Source organism: Apodemus sylvaticus, chromosome 14, assembly GCF_947179515.1.
Source record: "Apodemus sylvaticus chromosome 14, mApoSyl1.1, whole genome shotgun sequence".
Classification (NCBI taxonomy): domain Eukaryota; kingdom Metazoa; phylum Chordata; class Mammalia; order Rodentia; family Muridae; genus Apodemus; species Apodemus sylvaticus.
In genome coordinates, this window is record NC_067485.1 from 42,290,991 (window position 1) to 42,309,950 (window position 18,960).

An 18,960-nucleotide genomic window follows, 5' to 3' on the forward strand; every position below is an offset into this window, starting at 1 on the left:
CAGCATTTACATTTGTTGAGATTGATTTACTATCCATAATATAATGTCCTTAAGATTTATGTACACTGAGGCTTCATTGTTTTTGAAAAACAGTTAATATTCCATTGTCTGCACACACTATACCTTGTATCTCCATTTTCCCTCAGTGGATACTTGAGTTGCTTTGTACCTTTTGGGCATCTATGAATAATCATGTTGCACAAACATCTTAGACCCCACTTTCAGTTCCTGTATATGCAGAAGTGGGGGACCCAGATAGTATGGTCACTCCATTCCGAATGCTTTGAAGAGCTGTTACCCTGCTGCCCACAGCTGTGGGACCACTTGGATCACTTGGACTCCCACCAACAGTGCACAAGAGAGTTTCCTGTCTTTTTAGGGGCAGCGTTTTCTTCCCCTGCAGCCTGAGAGAACTTCCCAAAGATGCTTAATAGAACTAGACATTCCTGGTACTTCCAGTACTTAGCAACAGGGGGGTCTGTAACACACACACACACACACACACACTCTCTCTCTCTCTCTGTCTGTCTCTCTCTCTCTCTGTGTGTGTGTGTGCTTACGTTAGCTTTCTTTTGTCATGTCTATTTTGCAAAGGCTTCTTCATTCTCAAATTAACATGCACGTGAGCAGACATGCACGGATCTGCCTCACAGAATGGGGGTAGTGAAAGAGTTCTGAGCTGGTACTGTGTAGGGATGACAAAGACAGGGCTAACTCCATGTAATCCTTTAACAGAAAGATATCGTGGAAGATGTTGCATAAGATCTAGCACACTGCTCCTTGGTAAACTGGGGCATCTCATCATCAACTCCAAGCACAGAGGAAGAGAGCTTGGAGTTGTTCCTGCACAGCAGTCATTCATCACAAGGAAGTCCCAGGGACCTGTGAGCCCAGAGTCAAGGGGAGAGAGAAATCTAAGAGGAGCAACCAAGAAAAATCCTGAGCCCCTCCCTCAAACGGGACATTTCCTTCCAGCTTATCTCCTTCCGGCTACTTTATCACTGGAGTGGGAGAAGAGAGCGTTGGTCCTCCTGGGTTTTTTCTTTCACGATATTGACTTCTCTCTCCTCCCCTGTCCAAAACAGGACAGTCTGTTTTGAAATACCAACTTTTTAAAATCACCTTTCCAAGTGGTATTAAAAGGCAACACAATTTGATGACACATATTCCCTCTAAGAGGAAATAAAATTAAGCTCAGGGGATCAATCCTCCTCACATGGGAACTTCATAGAGAGAAGGCACAGATGTAAGACAGTGCTACAGAAAAAAAGGTACCTGAGAAACTCAGTGACCCTAAGAGAGGCAGCGTGACTTGAAAGGAGCTGGACGGTCAGCTCAGCTGTTTAGAGAACTTGCTGCTCTTGCAGAAGACCAGGGTTCAGTTCTCACCATCCATTTTGGGCAGCTCACAATCACCTTTAACTCCAGTTCCAGGAAATCCAACACCTTCTGGCTTCTGAGGGTACCTGCACACACTGTGTACATATAGACTTCCAGACCAGTACACATAAATAAAAATAAGTATAGAAATGACTTTGAAATTAATGGCCTAACTAGACCAGAGACCAGCAGGCTTTTTCTCTACAGAAGAAGTTAGTAAATATTTTAGGCATTGTGGGGGAAGAGGTTAAAAATGAAAAAATGATCCAGAAACCACAATGATAGAAAAAACAGCAGATCACATGGTTCTTACTGACAAATTGAAAATACCATAGTAATCAAGAATTTCTAATAATAGCGTTCTTCTAAGACAAGAATATAATTCTTTGGGACAATGTTTTGCTTATTTGAGTTCAAGACTCTTGTCATCACATCAGCTATAGATGTTACTCTGTGAAAGCCTTCCCATTTTGCAGAAGTAGAAGCAGGCAATAGGCTACCTTCAGCCTGAAGGCTGAAGGCCCTGGCCAGACCAAGAGCACTGTAGAAAGCCACTGACTCACTGTGAGTAGTTCTGATGACTCATTGTTTTTTTTTATGTGCATGTGTGTCTGTCTGTGTGTGCATGTGTGTGTGTGTGTGTGTGTGTGTGTAAATGCACGTACAAGTACTTGTGTGTGTGTGTGTGTGTGTAAATGCACGTACAAGTACTTGTGTGTGTGTGCAGATGTGCAGAGACCAAGGTCAGTGTTGGATGTTTTCCTCTACCTTAATTTTAGATAGTCTATCTCTCCACCTGGTAATCATCAATTTGGCAAGGCTAGGTGGCCAATGAGCCTTGGATGCCTCTGTCTCTGTCCCTAGTGTTGGGATTCTAAGCATGTACTACTGCACCTGGGCTTTTTATACAGGTTCTGGGGATCAAAACTCAGGTCATGGCACTTGCATGGTGAGCACTAGAGTCATCTCCCCACCCCTCGTGGGCCCTTTTCTGTCCTGCACAATTCAATTCACACTGTCTTTCTACACAAAGAAGATCGATCTCTTAACCTGCCATCAGCTTTTTTTTTCTACTTTCTTTCCAGGTAGAGGGGGGAATTGTATTGATCCAGTTCTTATTTGTCTTGCTGCAGTGGGTGCCATTTTCAACCTCTCTAACCAGTCATATGTTCTGGTCAGAGCTGGCAGGTGACACTCTGAAAACCTCTGTTGGTTAGTTCCCATCTAGAGGATCAGTATGAGGTTCAAGTCACCTGCTCTTTTGTCTCTTGTAGTAGGAGTAGCACTAAGCAAGCAAATGTTTGTCATAAATACTGAACATATTTATACATAAATTCATAAAAACAAATTGTCAAGGTTTCCTCCAGGAAATTAAGGAGAAGCAAAAAACAAAATCCTGAGGGAACCTTATAGAGGCTTCACTGAAAATCTTAATTGTTCTAAAATCCTGGAAAGAAATGTTTTAAGTGTGTGCACCAACTTTGTATTAGAGGTGTTTTTCATAACTATGTAAAGTTTAGCCTTTCTCAAGTTACTTTTGTAAAAGCACTTAGTTAAGTGGTGATGGGAGAGGCAGTCACTGTGATGTAAACCAAGGAAATATTCACCAAGGAAATAGGTCCAAATACTGTTAAGAATACTGTTAAAGATGGGATTTCTCAATGCTGGCGTTTCTGAAGGAAACTGGGGCCTCTCCACTGGAGTGGAATGTTAGGTACACTGTGTGAAGGTATGTCCCTGTCCATCTTCCTAAGGCATTCTCTGATTGACTTTAATAAAAATCTGATGGGTAGGAAGTGGAAGCTGGGACTTCCTGGGAGGGAGAAAGGAACTCTGGGAAGAAGAAAGAGGATGGCCTTTCAAGAGGAGACACGAGAGGCGATGACGTGCCAATGGGCCTGGAAGGTATAGCTAGCGATGTGGCTGGATGGAAGTAGGTGGTTGGGTAAATTTAGATTAGCTAGTTGAGAGTCTGCCCAGCTAAGGCCTAAGCTTTGAAATATTAAAAGATCTCTGTGTGGTTATTTGGGGACTAGCTGGATAAGGAACAATCACTGTTATATTAATTTCTAGCACTAGTTAATATATTCAGGGTATTAATACTCTGTTTTCAGCGCTGTCACAGTATACATTGCTTTGGACAAGGAAAGCATTTTCAAGTGGAGACCAGATCAATGAAAGCAAGAAAAAATAGAGAAGCAATCATGAGCTTATTCTGTGCTGAGCACTGGGCTATTCTGAGCCGTACTTCAGCCACATGGTGAAAACCAGACGGCAGCAGGCTTCAGCTTTTGAGCCCGAGGGCGCGCTACAGTCCCAGGAAGCATCTGAAGGCAGCAGTCTCAATGGCTGTGCTCTCATCAGACCATGGCCCTCACTAAGCCCGCTCTCGATGGTTTGTGACAAAGGCCAAGAGTGGAAGAGGGAACTGAACAAACCCACTGTGCTGGGACAGCTGAGGAGACTAGAGGGAGAATGAGCTACTTCGAGATAGGAAGCCCTTGAGGATTTTGCATTATTTTATACATTCTTTCTTAAAAGAATTTATAAGCCATTTTTTTTGAGAGACAAACATCAGTATGACCATTACTGTTATCACTGTCACTATTATTTTTAGTACTATCACCATAATCATTACTTTTACCATGACCACCACTATGCCACCACTGCTGCTGCCACCACCACCACCACCGCCACCATTACCACCACCACCACCACCACCATCACGGCTAACTTCTGTCATCATCCCAACTACCTCTATCATTATGACTATCACCATATCACCATTACTACTACCACCATGATCGTTACCATTACCACACCATCAAGACCATGAGGACAACAACCATCATCATCCCCACCATAATCACCACCAATATCCTGTCTATCATTGTCATTATCATGACTACCATTATTAACAGGACCACTGTTGGCATCGAGACCTATGACAGCGCGACCTATACACCTGTTGCCAAGGCAACAGTCACCATGTTCCCAGAGTCCACTGGGCTCACCTTTACCTGTGACCATATCACCATCCATAGCAGCTCTCTCTCTCTCTCTCTCTCTCTCTCTCTCCCCCCCCTCTTTCTACCACCACTTTTGCCCTTTCCCTCCTCAATAAACCCCACGTGGAACTGTTTGGCCTGGTGTGGTCTCTCTGCTGCTGCCGCAGTCACCCTCGGGTCATAACAACCACCACCATCATGATTACCATAACAACAAACATTAAATATCATCACCACCACCATCACTAAAACCACTACCATCTTCATCTTCACTATCACCATAATCCCCACTAACATCATTGCCACCCCTATCAGCAGCACCAACATCATGACTCCATTACCATCATGATTACCATTGCTATCACCATGATCAGCACCACCATCATCATCACAACAGCCACCATCAGTTCCATCAGCACCGCCATCCCCACCAGGACTACCATTGTCCTCACCACCGTCCTCATCATCGCCATCATTAAAGTCATTATCATTACCTCTGACATCAGTATTTCTCATCATTCACACAGGGAACAGCTTACTGCTGCCTTACCTGAGTTCTAAGCCTGGGTGCTAAAAAGTCCACAATTTAAGACTAGCAGTGGCATCAGACACTCTGTGTGCAAGGTACTTACTGCAGCACTGTGTGTGCCAAAGTGCTTCCTCTTGAAGCCATTTGCTGATGAGCACGTGATGTCACACACTCTCAGAATAGCAGTGATTTTTTTAAAAGAAACATTTTTGTGCTTTATGATTTTATGATTTTAAACAATCTAGGCATAGATAACTCTAGAATCATACTACACAATAGAGATATGGACTTGAGTAAATACCTTTTATCAAAGAGGAAGGAAAGGCTAGACTCACAATTTATTTCAACATCTTAGTCATAATAACTACTTAACTATTAACTACTTTCTCTTTTCCTTTCCCTCCTTCCCTCTCTCCCTCCCTCCCTCTCTCTCCCTTCTTCTCTTTCCCTCCCTCCCTCTCTCCTTCCCTCTCTCTTTTCTCACTCCGTTGTCCTCTCTTGTCTATAATGGGTATGTACAGAAGTTTAGTTTTCAAGACAAGTTCTGTAAATAAGTGCTCAAATATATCTTCCAGTCTTCCTAAAATGTTCAGACTTTTCTGGCTGTTCACAAAATATTAAAATAAACATTTGGCATGCCCAGCTTGTACTATCAAACCCCTTTTAGCATCGGCAGATCTAAATAGGTCACTGTGAGGTCACTGAAGGCCATAAATCAGAGGGTAGACTGGTGGCTGGGCTGGCCTGCATAGCTTTAGTTCAGTGTGCTATTTTGGTTTGTGCCCCTGAAATGACACCATCTTGCTGGCACCAGCCAAAGAAAGCTTCCTAGACATCTATGGGAAGAGAATGTTCAGTAATCCAAGGCCGAGGTCACACAGGCATGAATAACTGTGGGGAGGTCTGTGTCTGCTCCGGACCCTGTGAGAGTGCAGGGAAATGATTTCCATCCAAACTGTTTATCCAGGAACCCAGGCTGGAAACGGATCCAAACAGTCTTGGCAAACAGTGAAAGCAGAGAGTATCCAATTCTTCTCACTCCGTCAAACTAAGACAGCCTCTTCCTGCCTGCTTTTCAATCCCATGTGGGTCCACTTGAGAACTCCAGATGTTTTTTTTGAGAAAGATTAAATACAGTTAATAATACAATTATCATATGTTTTTAGATGATATGGAATATAGAATTATTATAGAACACTGCCCCCTGCCCCAACACTTTCTACCAAGGCTTATATCCTATTTCCCTTACTTTTTCTGTGCAGTTTCAACCAGTCTGAGCTTCCTGGATTTAATTTTCCTTTCTTCCTCTCTCTTTCTCTTTCTCTCTCTCTCTCTCTCTCTCTCTCTCTCTCTCTCTCTCTGTCTCTCTCTCTTTCTCTCTCTCTCCTTCCCTCCTTCCCTTCATTCCTCTCTCTCTTTCTTCCTTCTCTATTTCTTACCTCTTCCTCCCTCCTTCATGTTTTAATGTTGCAAGGGACAAATGTAATTTACAAAACATCCTGGCTCATCATCATCATCTTCATCATGATTTTATATCTCAGCTGCAGTTTTCCCTCCCTCCTCTCCTCTCAGTCCCTGTCCCCACCTCTCCTTTGCACCTCCCCCACTCCTCCTCCATTTCTCTTGACCCTCTTGGACATCAACCAAACACGACATATCATGTAGCCGTAAGGCTAGGCACCTCCCCTCGTAGTAAGTCTGGACAAGACCATCCAGTATGAGGTAAAGGGTCCCAAAAGCCAGGAAAGGAGTCACAGACAGCCCCTACTCCCACTTCTAGGAGTCCCACAAGAAGATCAAGCTACACAACTGTAACATATGTGCAATGGGCCTAGGCTAGCCCCCTGCATGCTCCCTGGTTGGTGGTTCCTGCTCTGTGGGCCCCTAGGAGCCCAGGCTGGCCCATTCTGTGGGGTTTCTTGTGGTGCCCTTGAGTTCTCTGGCTCCTACAATCCTTTCCCCACATCTTCTGCAGGATTCTCTGAGCTCTGCCTAATGTTTGGCTTTGGGCCTCTGCATCTGTTTCCCCCAGTTGCTGGATGAAGCCCCTCAGATGGCTACTGAGGTAGGCATCAACCCATGAGTATTGCAGAACATCACTAGGAATCATTTCATTAACTTTTTTTTTCTGGGCATCTTTGGTTCTATCCCAGGTCTCTGGCTATCCAGTCTGAGTCCTGACCCTCCAGTAGTGTCAGGGCTGGTGGGAAACCATGTAGTTTTAGAAACACTCTACATAGAGAGGCAAAACTTGACTTGCATTCTAATTACAAATTGTTGATACATTTTGAGAGCCTTTTGCTCTGAGGTAAAATTTCCTTTGGAAGGGAAAGCACACAGACCAACTTTCTTTCTTTTTTCCTTTTTAATGTTTAGTTTAACTCTATGTATGGGTATTTTGTCTACATACCACGCATGTGCCTGCCAGAAGAGGTTGTCAAACTCTGGAGTTACAGATGGTTGTGAGCCATCATATGGGTGCTGGGAATTGAACCTGGGTTCTTTGCAAGAATAGCAAGTGCTCCTAAGCCCTGAGCCATCTCTCCAGCCCCAAGACTGATGCCTTGGGGAAAGATGATATTTATTTTTAAAAATTGAATAAAGTTGTTCCAAACATCTGCCAGTTTCTTAAGTCTTAAGTGCTACTGGCATTTAATTCCTCTCTATATAAAAGCCTTCTCCCTCCTTAATTTATGTATTCACTTTACATTCTAACCAATGCCCCCATCCTTCCTCACTCAGCCCCTCCCCTCTCCTCTTCTGAGAAGGGGGAGGTACCCCTTGGGTATCACCCTACCCTGGCACGAGGTTACACCTAGAAGCCTTTGAGGAGACTGAAGAAGCCCCACCAGGATAGGAGAGATGTATACCCCTGCTAGTACCCCATGTGGTCTACCAGCTCTGGGAACAGAAAGAGCTGGCAAAACTTTTGCAGTTGGATATGGTCTTTAAGTGAGATCTTAACAGCTATGGGAATATAAGAGCCCAAGCGATACTTTGCACACACATTGTGAACTCGCGATGTTTTACTTGTGATGTTCTAATCATCACACTGGACTGCAGCCATTAAGCAGTTCTGAAAATGGAAGTGGAAGCTGAGGCTTCTAAAACAGGAGGCAACCAACGATTGCTAAGGTGCAGCTTTCATGCTAACAGGCTGACTGACCGCTACCTGAGAACTGAGTCTTCCTGCAGGAACCGTGTTCTGTCCTCTGAAAGATAACACATCCAGTGGTGTCCACTGCTGTCAAGACTGCTAGCAATGGCATGGATGAATGCCCTTTAATTTGGTAAGCATGAAACCATAAGAAGAAACAGCCAATAGTGCCAGCTGTTAGATTTTTCAATGCCTTGATAATCAAATCACCCACTTTTCTAAGAAAGTCCATGGCCTGATAGTAATTGTTTTCCAACGATACAAGGTGGTCGTGGATGTCTAGAAAGCATTCTTAAGGGTGCATGTGGGGGGGGGAGGGAGGGAAGAAAGAGAGGAAGGGAAGGGGAAGGAGGGAGGGAGAATTAGAGTTGTGGAAAAAATCTTGGGTGTTATATGTAGGTAAACATCTTCTCTCTCTCTCTCTCTCTCTCTCTCTCTCTCTCTCTCTCTCTCTCAAAATAACAGCAGAGCAGTACCCCATGCTTCTTAGCTCTGTGAACCTTAACATTTTCTCTAACCACAGAGAACAAACAGGATCTCACAGAGGCAGTGAGCAAACACCTTGTAAGCACTACTTGCTTTCCTTTTCCCTTTCCAGGTCTTTCTGCATCTGTACAAAACCTGTGAACCTGTATTTTTAGAGGGAAGATGTTTTCTTTAAAAAAAAAAAAAAAAACCAAACTGTGCCAGCTGGAAAGAAACAGGGTTGCCCTAACAACAAGCTTCCTGAGTGGCTCCCTTCTGTGCGTGGGAAGAGAACCACCGTGCAGGGACTGCGCTGCTTTCTCCCGCAGGTCAGAGAGCAGAGAGCCCTGGGAAACCTGGGTGGCCATGCACTCTCGGTGAAAATGCACTAGAGGTGAGGTCATTCCAAGGGGTGTAGAAATGATGTCTCAGCCAAAAGAGCCAAAGTGGGGACTGAGGGAGAGCTGGCGGGGGGCCGGGGGGAGGGGGTAACGAGCCAAGTGCAATATACACAAGTGTGCAAAAACAAAGCCCATCATTCCGTATGCTAGCTGAAATAGTTTAACAGAAAAATAGAAACAAAACGGAGAGGAACCTGCAACTATACGTGACAGGGGAAACAGAATCCCCATCCTATTACATGAGTGTATATTTGTTAATGCGGTCATAAGTACATTACTGTTCACGGAGTACTAGTCTAAGTACTTCCCCGTAATAGGATTTAATCTGCACACAGTCCTAGGAGGTTTGTGCTCCATTTGCCAAGTGAGAAAACTGGAGAACAAGGGGTTAGACAATCTGTTTGAGGTCACGAAGCAGATTAATGGGTAAAACCCAGGCGGAGCCTGCACTGCACTTCTTAAAGTGAGATACGACTTAAAAACCAGATCCCACACGAACTAGCAGCGAGCCCTGACTGTGAAAACCAATGAAAGCGCGCTGACCGGTGTTCTCGAAGGATTCGCTCTAAGTCTCTAAGGAGTAAGTTAAACAGTATGATCCACGGAAGAACAAGGCAAATAGTGGGGCCTTCCGTGAAGCTAATCAGTACAGCCAAACAGACGCTGCACTCTCATGTTGCCAATGAGAAAGCAGAAGTTTCATTGCAAATATTGCAAAACCTCTGCAAGACAGAATTACAAAAGTCGAAAGCTGGTCTGAAATGACACCGGTCACTGAGAATAAGATAATGGCGTTGAGGGGGATCAGCGTGGGGCTCACCTACTGATCTTCTAGAGGACCTGGATTTAATTCCCAGCACTGACTGGCATCTCACAACTGTCTGTTAAGTCCATGCCAGGGAATCAGACACTCTCTTCTGGTCTCCCCAGACATCAGGCATGTGGTACACAGACAGAGATGCAGGTAAACAACCCGTACACATAAAATACTAATTAATGAGTGCTCGGCAGAAAGATCTGCAGGTTCACGGAGCCCTGCAGTGTCAAGGGGTCTTACTAACCAGCCTTCCTTCCAGGATGGTCCCGTGCCTAATCCAGGTTGTGCACTAACCTGTAGATGGCGCTCTTCAGCACCAGACCCAGATAGAAAAAGAGAAAAATCCTTTCAGATAGGAAAATATCAACTGGACATTTTAGATTGTCACCCCTGGAAGGAAAAGCGGCTGAAAACGACGAGATTCTCCAATGTAGGTGAATTTCTAGTTGTAACTGTTAATCTGGTTTCTAAGTAAGTAATCACCAACTCCACGAGGGAAAGTCAAAGATCAGAGCCCAAGGCCTGACTTCAAGACACCTGCAGTTCTCAGCCTGTCAGTCCAGCAAAGCAGCAGACAGAAACCTTGGTCACCAGCAGCGAAGCTCTGCAGGAATCCCTCATCGATTGTGATAAAAGCCCAAACATGATTTTGTCTTGTTTTTGCTTTTTACTTATTTTTTCCTAACAAGGTCTCACTATGCAGCCCAAGCTGGCCTTGAACCCCTCACCTTTGCTTCCAAAGTGTTGAGATTAGAGGTGTGCCAACATGCCTGGCCTACATTATTATCGTACGACATCATTTACATTTTCTTTTGACACAGTGTCTCTCGTAGCTCAGGCTAGCCTCAGTGAACTCTGTAGCTGAGGATGCCCTTGACTCCTGATCCTCCAGCCTCTACCTGCCAGTGCTGGGATTACAAGTATGTGTCACCATGCCACAGTCAGAAATTCTGATTTTAAATATTTCTATGACTGAAACAAACTAAGTGTAAATAGCAAGTGTATCCTAGAAGGCTGGAGCACAGGGCTTCTCAGTACACACACTTTGTCCTTACCTGGTTGAACTTGTAATATTTAGGAGACAGGGTACACTCCTACATCCCAATTATCCTTTTATACTACTTGACCCATTTTTTTTTTTTTTTAAGAAAGCCAAGCAAGGTATTTTATGAAAAATCTGAGGTCCCTTAGTCCCAGTTCCCATCCATTTGGGCAATTCCAAATTCTAGAAAGGTTTTTGCCTATGGCCCAGTTTGTTGCAGCATTAGAGTAAGACATCTGGAGGTTACTACCTACATGTTTAAAACACTAAGCCTACGGTTAACTGAGGGTCTGTGAATGGAGATGGAAAGCTAAGCGACCCCAGAGGACTTCAGGTGTACCCAGGAGTCAACTGCACCCCCCCCCCCACACACACACAAGGAAAAGAAAACTGAAGAGCTGGCTAACAAATAAGTGTGACAGAGCAAAGGGGGGGCAGCCAAATAGAAGGAGGGAGGGAGGGAGAAGGGAGAAGGATCTAGGAACAGAAGGGGGTGAGTGGGGGGGGGTTGGCTGGTCACCAGGAGAAGCCTTCCAGCCCCATTCATTCAGTTCCTACCCCAGGTCCTGACATGCACAACGTACTGTGCCAGCCTTCCCTTTTGATGTCATCAAAGGCACACATATGAGGGACAAAGAATAAAATCTCAGTTCTCTTTTCTGGCCTAAAGCAGATTTTTACTTAGCTGTAATCCTTAAAAAAAAAAAAAAAAAAAAAACAAAAACAAAAACAAAAAACAAAATCTTTGGAACAATCTCTGAACTGCAATGTCCTTTCCTAGCTTTGTACGCCGTTATGACCACCTCACTCAGAATAGCTGTCTTCTCTGGCTCAAAATCCTTAAGTCCTTTGTACAAACCACTTGAAAGGTCCCCACGCTAGAGCAGACCAGGCTGGCTTCTGCCAGAGAGGTGTGGTTTACCTTCACCAAAAATGTCATCCTCTTCATCCACCAGAAGCTCCTCAGGGTCAAGGTACTGCATTGTGGGAAGGCAGGAAGCTGGAGGCACTCACAACCTGGGACAGACAGAGCCACCTTAGCTCTGAGCAGCCACACTGCCTGGGAGGATTTCCTTCCCCACAGAGGATTGCCCAAGCCCTGGGGAGGGCAGCTTCCGCATCTGCCCTGAGGAAAGCAGCTTCATTCATATGAAAAGCCTTCTGAAACTTTTTGCAGTGTGACCTCCAGGTGAGGTAATTCTTACCACTGAGAAGAAAAGACTCGTTCGGAAGGGGATGCAGTTGGATTTCAAGCATAGATATCACTCAGGCAGAGTTTGATAAGTTCTATTTCAAAACACCAACTTTCATATTTCTTTGAGAGGACGGTGGGCTCTTAGCTTTCCTGTTTATGACTCTCAACACAATGGGTAGTGTTGAAAGAGAGAGGCTCACATTTCTCATATCTTGCTTTTGCTTCAATGACAGTTTATCTGAAAGTAAAGCAAGCCTTTCGCTACACCAAAGCCTGCATTTGGAAGGCATGAGTTTCTTTGTTTCCCTTAGCAACAGTGGCGGTTTTTCTCTTTTGTAAAACCCATGCATTTAAAGGGAACTTTAGAGTAACACTTAAACCTGCTGTAGTATTCACCTAGGCTTTTTCTAGTTCTAACAAGCCCGCATCAGTGAGCAGATAATCAGTCTGTGTCAAGCAATGTCCTTTGCATAACATGTACTCATCCTGATACTTAGGACTTTCATCAATAAAGAAGAAAAATCAAAAACCAAAACAACGACGACGACAACAACAAAAAACACAGCGGTCCCTCCCAAAGGGAGAAGTTAAAGCCCAGCTTTCAGCTTTCACGTGACCACCTGCGGTTTGCATCACCACCCAGAACTACTCAACAGATTCCACCAGTGTGTGGTGTTACAACCGCATCTGGGGCTTTTCTAGAGTGAGAAGATGCAAATGAAGGTGTCAGTTGAGGGGCTATTGTCACATATGTGTGCCCAAAGTGTTTATTTTGAGAGTCTTGTTTACTGTGTGTTTTTGAAGACTCCCAGTGATACGTTTCCCCGCTGAGAGTCTGTTCCTTCATTCTGTAACTAACTGCCTTGGAGTTATGTCAGTTCCAAGGGGTAAGCCGAGCAGTTAATCCAGGGGTCAAGAATCGTTGAGGATGGACCAGCAGCACTGTGGAGGGACCCATCTGTGAACCAGTTCCTATGGGGAGGTCCCTCAAAAGCAGAGGACGTTCTGAGTCCTGCTGGGATCACTGGTCATCTCAAGCAGGGCTGAAACCGCCCTTCAGAGAGAGCCTGGAAATGCTGTGTGCTGGGATTGAGCAATGACTGGGGATCATTTATGGTACATGGTGTCTTGCCTCTTAGGGCAGGAAGTTTCCTGCAAATGGATAGGAACTGCCCATTAGGACAGGAGGAACTGACTTGTACCAAAAACCAATAGTGTTCACTTGAAAAACAGCACGAGGCAGACAGCTTGCCCTAGATCTCCATTGCTTCTGGCCATCCACCTCCTTACTCCAGTTCCTATGACAATGCTATTTCTGGTGAACTGCTATTTCTGGTGAGTGAAGTAGGTCCAGATGCAGGAGGCTGACTGTGGCCTAGAGTTCTATCTTGTGCAGTTGAGATAAAAGAGAGAACGGCAGCTGAGCCGTTGCCAGCCATTGTCCCATGCTCATGGCCTCATTGAGTGTGTCCCTAAGAAGAACTGTCTAAGAAAACAGTGCACAGAACGTTTTGCTTTTTGTTTTGTTGTGTTTGTTTCTGTTCTAATCATCTAACCTAAAAGCCCCAGGGGGCATCTTAGAGAACATCTCAAAGTCCCTGTGGGGATGGACAATGTACCTTTACTATGCCATGGTGGTTTTGGTAAGAAGGCTCCTGGAAGCTCATATAGTTGAATGCTCAGGGTGTAGCATTATTTGAAAGGATTAGAGGGTGGGCGTGGACTTTGAAGTTTCAAAAGCCTGGGCCGGGCCCAGCGTCTCTCTCTTCCTGCTGCCTGTAGATCTTGGTACAGAACTCTCAGCTACCTTTCCATCACCGTGTCTGCCTGCATGCCCCCATGCTTCCTGCATGATGATAATGGAGTAAGCCTCTGAAACTTTAAGCCAGCCTCAAGGAAATGCTTTCTTTTATAAGACTTGCCATGGGCATGGTGCCTCTTCACAGCAATACAACAGGGACCAAGACACATGTCCTACGTAAAATCTCAGTAACCCTCAGCGCTTGAGTCAGTCACTTTTCCTGCTGCCATAATAGATTGCTGTATCAGATGGAGGCAACGGCAGAAGCACTGTGAAGGAGGAAATTTCCGTTTTGGCTCTCACCATTCGAGAGGATGCAGTTCATCAGAGAGGAGGCTGGAAGCCATGATGGTGGGAACGGCTTATATTTGTGGCAGTAGAGTATGATGCTGCTGATGACATTGTCTCAGCTGTGAGGAAGCAGAGGGGACAGCTGGTGTATATCTCACAATGCTGTCTCACTGATCACTCCTTCCACGGAAGGCACACTTCGTAAAGGTCTCACAATCCTGCCAGAACAGTTCTACCAGCTGGGGGCCAAGTACTGGAACATGTGAGCCCATGGGAGATACTTTATATCCAAATCATCTTTCTTCCAGTCTCCTTTGCACCAATTGAGATGTCTTAAAAATAGCTAACAAGATCAGGATAGATGATACGAAGACTTTCTTGAATGCAAAGGTGCAGAAAACACAGCCTTTGTTTGGAGATTTTACAGTCACTTGACAGAGAAGCTGTGCATGCTTGATGGTTAGGTAAGGAGGAAAGTTAATGGAATACAGATAATGTATTTATATGTATGAATTTCATGAATATTATGCAAACTAAAAGAAATCTCACACAACACAAATAGTATGATTGAATTTATATAAATATCTCCAAGTGGGCAAAATGGAAAAAGAACATGTGTAAATAATAGCTAACATATATACAATGTTGGAAATACATCTAAACTCATTGGTTTACTGAACTTTTACACCAAGCCTATATACAGGTATAATTATCTGCAATTTAGTTTAAGGTCCAAAGAGTAAAGTGGCTTGCCCAAATCTTGAGTCTGGTAAGTGGTGGAAAGGCTGACATCTGACCTAGGCTTCAGAGTCTGCATCCTTAAATACTACACCATGCTGTCCAGAATATCTGTAAGGAATAAGGGTAATGGGCTTCATTTTCAGCTCCCCAACTGCAAACATTTCAAGTCTTTGCTTACATGGCTTCCTCTATCCAGAAGGCCCCTCTTCTCTTGTTTGGTCTCCCAACTGGGAAAATGTCTCCTCATCTTTGGAGCTTAGTTCAAGAGCTGTCTCTCTCATGAACTCTGAATGTGACCAAATCCCAGCTAAAAGGCAATGTCGGAGAGGGGAGGCATATTTGGGATCATGGCTTGTGAGTTATAGTGCACCAGGGAGGGTATGGTGATCGCCCGCTCCATGGCAGCGGGAGTCTGCGGCAGCCGCTTGCTCACATCTCAGTAGACAGGAAGCAGAGAGGATGGGACAGGAAGCAGAGAGGATGGGACAGGAAGCAGAGAGGATGGGACAGGAAGCAGAGAGGATGGGACAGGAAGCAGAGAGGACGGGACAGGAAGCAGAGAGGACGGGACAGGGAGATAGGAAGGAGAGGGATAGAGGAGTGCATTTGTTCCTGTTGAACACTTGACAGAAGTAACTTTAAGGGAGGAAGGATCATTAGGCACGCAAGGCATCATTTCCAGGAAGTCAAGGCTGGACTTCAGTCATCGGGAAGAGAAGAGAGAGAACGAGGCCTTGCTTTTGCTCAGGCTCCTCTCTACCTGTACACAGTCCAAGACCCAAACCCAAGGAATAGCACCACCTACATCGGTGGGCCTTCCCACCTAACAACACAATCAGGAAGAACCATCACATGCATGCTGATCTAGACAGGCCTGCATTGGGGCTCTCATTCCAGGTGATTCTAGACTGTGGCAGGTTAAGGACCAGAACTGATATTAGTTATTTATGTTTTCCATTTTGTCCTGTGTGTGTGTGTGTGTGTGTGTGTGTGTGTGTACACATGTTTGGAGACGTAAATTTGATGTTAGAAATCTTTCACTTTTCCTTTTAAGTCTCTCTAGCCACCTTTCTCTGGGGATCCCACGGGTTTGCCTTTCCAGGTCGGAAACCCAGTTGTGTGGTTTTAGGGATGTATACATGGGCCCCATGATTGCGTGGTAAGCATTTTAGCAGCTGAGAGCCATATCCCCAGCCCACAGTGCTAATCACACTTATTTTACAATATACTTTTGGCCATACTTGACATATAGCAATTATGTATTCTATGGAGTACATAGTGACATTTAAATACATGTATCCAACGCACAGTGATCAGATTGAAGTAATTGCCCTTTACCGTCCCAGACATTCGTCATTACTTTGTGCAGAGGGAGCTGTGACTAAGAAGGAAGGGATAAATCTGAAATGAAAGCAGAAGCCCAAGCTTCTCAGTGAGGCAAACAGCAGTCAAAGCCGTTTAAGAGGAGGATAACATAATTCGCTTCCAATCAATGTGAGGACGCACCTCAGTCACTTGGATCAAAGGCTGATTGGTCACACATGGGTTAAGTCTAAATGTAGGCCCTCACAAGGCCATAAGCACAGGGGTGGGCAACACTTGGGGGTCTCTAAACCCTTTGTGTTATATATGTCTGATGGCAAATGTGCAAGGCCTGCCTCTTGCCCTGAGAAACTGTTTCCTTCTTGCACTCATTCATTCATTCATTTGGAAAATAATAATCATATATCTACCAGAGCTTAGGTGCAGTGGGAAGCTCTGAGGTAATAATATCTGTGCTCGGTGTATCTATGCATAACCCAGGAATATTAACAAAAGATTATCATTTTTTGGTATGAAGAATTAGGTTGCAATAACCTCAGTCTGTAATTTATTTATATTTTGTGCATGTGTGTGTATATGTATGCACATGGGTTTTACCTGCATTATGTATAAATAGCATGTGCATGCCTGCTACCTATGGAGATCAGAAGAGGGCATCAGATTCCCTGGAACTGAAGTTTGGAAGGCTGTAAGGCCCCGTGTGGCTGTGGGGAATCAAACCCAGATCCTCTAGGAGAGCAGCCAGTGTTCTTGACCGCTGAACCATCTCTTCAGCAACAATTTTTTTGTTTGTTTGTTTCAGATTCACCAACTTAAAAGCTGAACTAAGTAGATGCAAACTAAGTAGAAAGAAGAACAAGGGAGGAGAGAGGAATTGAAACTGTGGAGTAGCTGGAATCACGGGGAATGAGGAAAAGATTGCAAACCCAGAAATAGCCTTTCCTTTGGGCGACTTCACCAGTAAAGATGCACATAAGATGTGTCTAATTGCAAAGTGCTGTGACCGCAAGATCATGGCCATCAACAGTATGGCTGTCCCAGTGTTTCAAAGAGGAGATAAAGCCCTCCCCAGGCCTTCGGGCTTCTTGCTTCTTGTTCAAACTTCAGGGTATCTGGACTTTCAGTAGGATTAACTGATCAGAGTTTGGAACGTTGCAGTCCAGAGTCAAATTATCTTCAGTTCTCTTAATAGCCATTTATTGCCCTTTTCTCTTCCTGACCTAGAGACTTTGTGAGCACTAGGAGAAGCATTGGGATGTACACACAAAGCGCTAGTTTTCCTTAGGAATGCATTAACTGAGCAGATCATTGGCTTCTTCTGGTCCAAAAGCTAAGAGTCATCACGTAGTATCTGAGGCTGGAGCTGAGGCCTCTCCACTTGGCTGTAACCTGCCTCCAAGACGATCGAGCCCACCAAAGAATTGGAAGTGTCTTGAAGTATGTCTTTCTTCATTCTGTTACTATAAAAACTTCATGATATTGCTTTCACATTGTATATGCAATTTGGGGTAATCTAAATCTTTGTTGCTAGGCCATGATCAGCCATATTTTCTCCAAAATAAACTTCCTTCCTTCCTTTTTCCTTTTTGTTTTTTGTCAGTAATGGATTTTCTTCAGTAAGATTACAAGGCAACTGCTCATTGAATAAATCTATTTGTTCCGTAGAAAGGAGAACAACTCATAAAAGCCTCTCAGGGCCGGGTGGTGGTGGCGCATGCCTGTAATCCCAGCACTCTGGGAGACAGAGGCAGGCGGATTTCTGAGTTCGAGGCCAGCCTGGTCTACAGAGTGAGTTCCAGGACAGCCAGGGCTATACAGAGAAACCCTGTTTCGAAAAAATCAAATCCAACCCCCCCCCCCAAAAGCCCCTCAGGAAAGACTAACGTTGGATATGGTCAGTCGATGAGCTCAGAACTGTGGGCTCAGGGTTTGATTGCTTGGAGTGGCTAGTGTTCAACTAATGACTTTTTGTTTGCTTTTGGGGGGGGTATTTTATTTTGTTTGGAGACAGGGTTTCTCTGTGCAGTACTGGCTGTCTAGGAACTCACTCTGTAGATCAGGCTGGCCTCACAGAGATCTACCTGCCTCTGCCTCTTGAGTGTTGGGAGTACTAAATCTGAACATGGAGTCTGTAAAATGGAATAATTATCAGTGGCTAAGCTAAGGGAGACCGCAGCCCTCTCCCAAGCTATCCCACACAAAACAATTTCCAACAATACTACTGCATGCGCTATCTCAACCAGAATATAGATCCAAAGCTTCTTCGGCAAAGGCCGATACAACCATTACTGATAATACAGTTGACCTTTCAAGAAAAAGATAAAGGACAAGGACCGAAATGGCAGAGGAAGCCCTGCATATTGAACACAAGCACACTGGGCAGTGACTCAAGAAAAAGGAGGAGAAAACAGTGAAGTAAGGACATTGTAAACCCAGAAGATGGGTGGGTGTGCTGTTGTTTCTAACTCTTCTCCTCATCCTATCTAAAATACAACTCATTAAACATTTACCATGTTACAGAGACATGATAGCTAAATATGCAAATTCTATGACAAAAGGAACAGACGGAGAAGAGGGTTGTAAAGGCTCAGATTGTGAATTTCCACTCTTGACATTAAGGCAATAAACCAAACCACACTGTTTTTAGCTAAGATAGTATAATACTCAGGACAATCACTTAAAAAAAAAAGAAATTTTAGATTTAGTAAAAGAGAAGATGCTGGTATTTGAGAGATGGCTCAGGGTTTAAGAATGCTGCTGCTGTCTTTCCAGAGGGCCCGTGTTTGCTTCCCAGCACCCACATCACAGTT

General features: G+C 44.5%; 1 protein-coding gene and 1 long non-coding RNA gene across 7 annotated transcripts in view; one reads left to right on the forward strand and one right to left on the reverse strand.

The window, feature by feature from the left end:
- Positions 1-18,960, reverse strand: part of Ripor2 (RHO family interacting cell polarization regulator 2) — a 226,230-nt gene that overhangs the window by 103,959 nt on the left and 103,311 nt on the right. Inside the window, exons 1-2 of one of the 4 annotated variants that reach the window (XM_052157677.1) lie at positions 12,005-12,023; positions 11,722-11,816 (exon numbers count right to left, since the gene is read on the reverse strand). The exons of 2 other annotated variants lie outside the window; for them this stretch is intronic. In XM_052157677.1, coding sequence (XP_052013637.1) covers positions 11,722-11,782 — 61 coding nt within the window. In that variant the 5' untranslated portion in view covers positions 11,783-11,816; positions 12,005-12,023. Of the gene's footprint in view, positions 1-11,721; positions 11,919-12,004; positions 12,024-18,960 lie in introns of those variants that run through there. One more of the 4 variants, XM_052157676.1, reaches the window with a different exon arrangement.
- LOC127665237 (uncharacterized) lies at positions 1,778-17,730 on the forward strand. Of its 3 annotated transcripts, none has more exons than XR_007973333.1 (4): positions 1,778-1,944; positions 8,074-8,207; positions 8,673-8,933; positions 16,953-17,730. It is a non-coding gene; the product is annotated as an uncharacterized LOC127665237 (long non-coding RNA). The 3 variants fall into 3 exon arrangements; XR_007973334.1 differs by lacking the exon at positions 1,778-1,944 and adding an exon at positions 6,803-6,982; XR_007973332.1 differs by lacking the exon at positions 1,778-1,944 and having other exon boundaries at positions 7,584-8,207.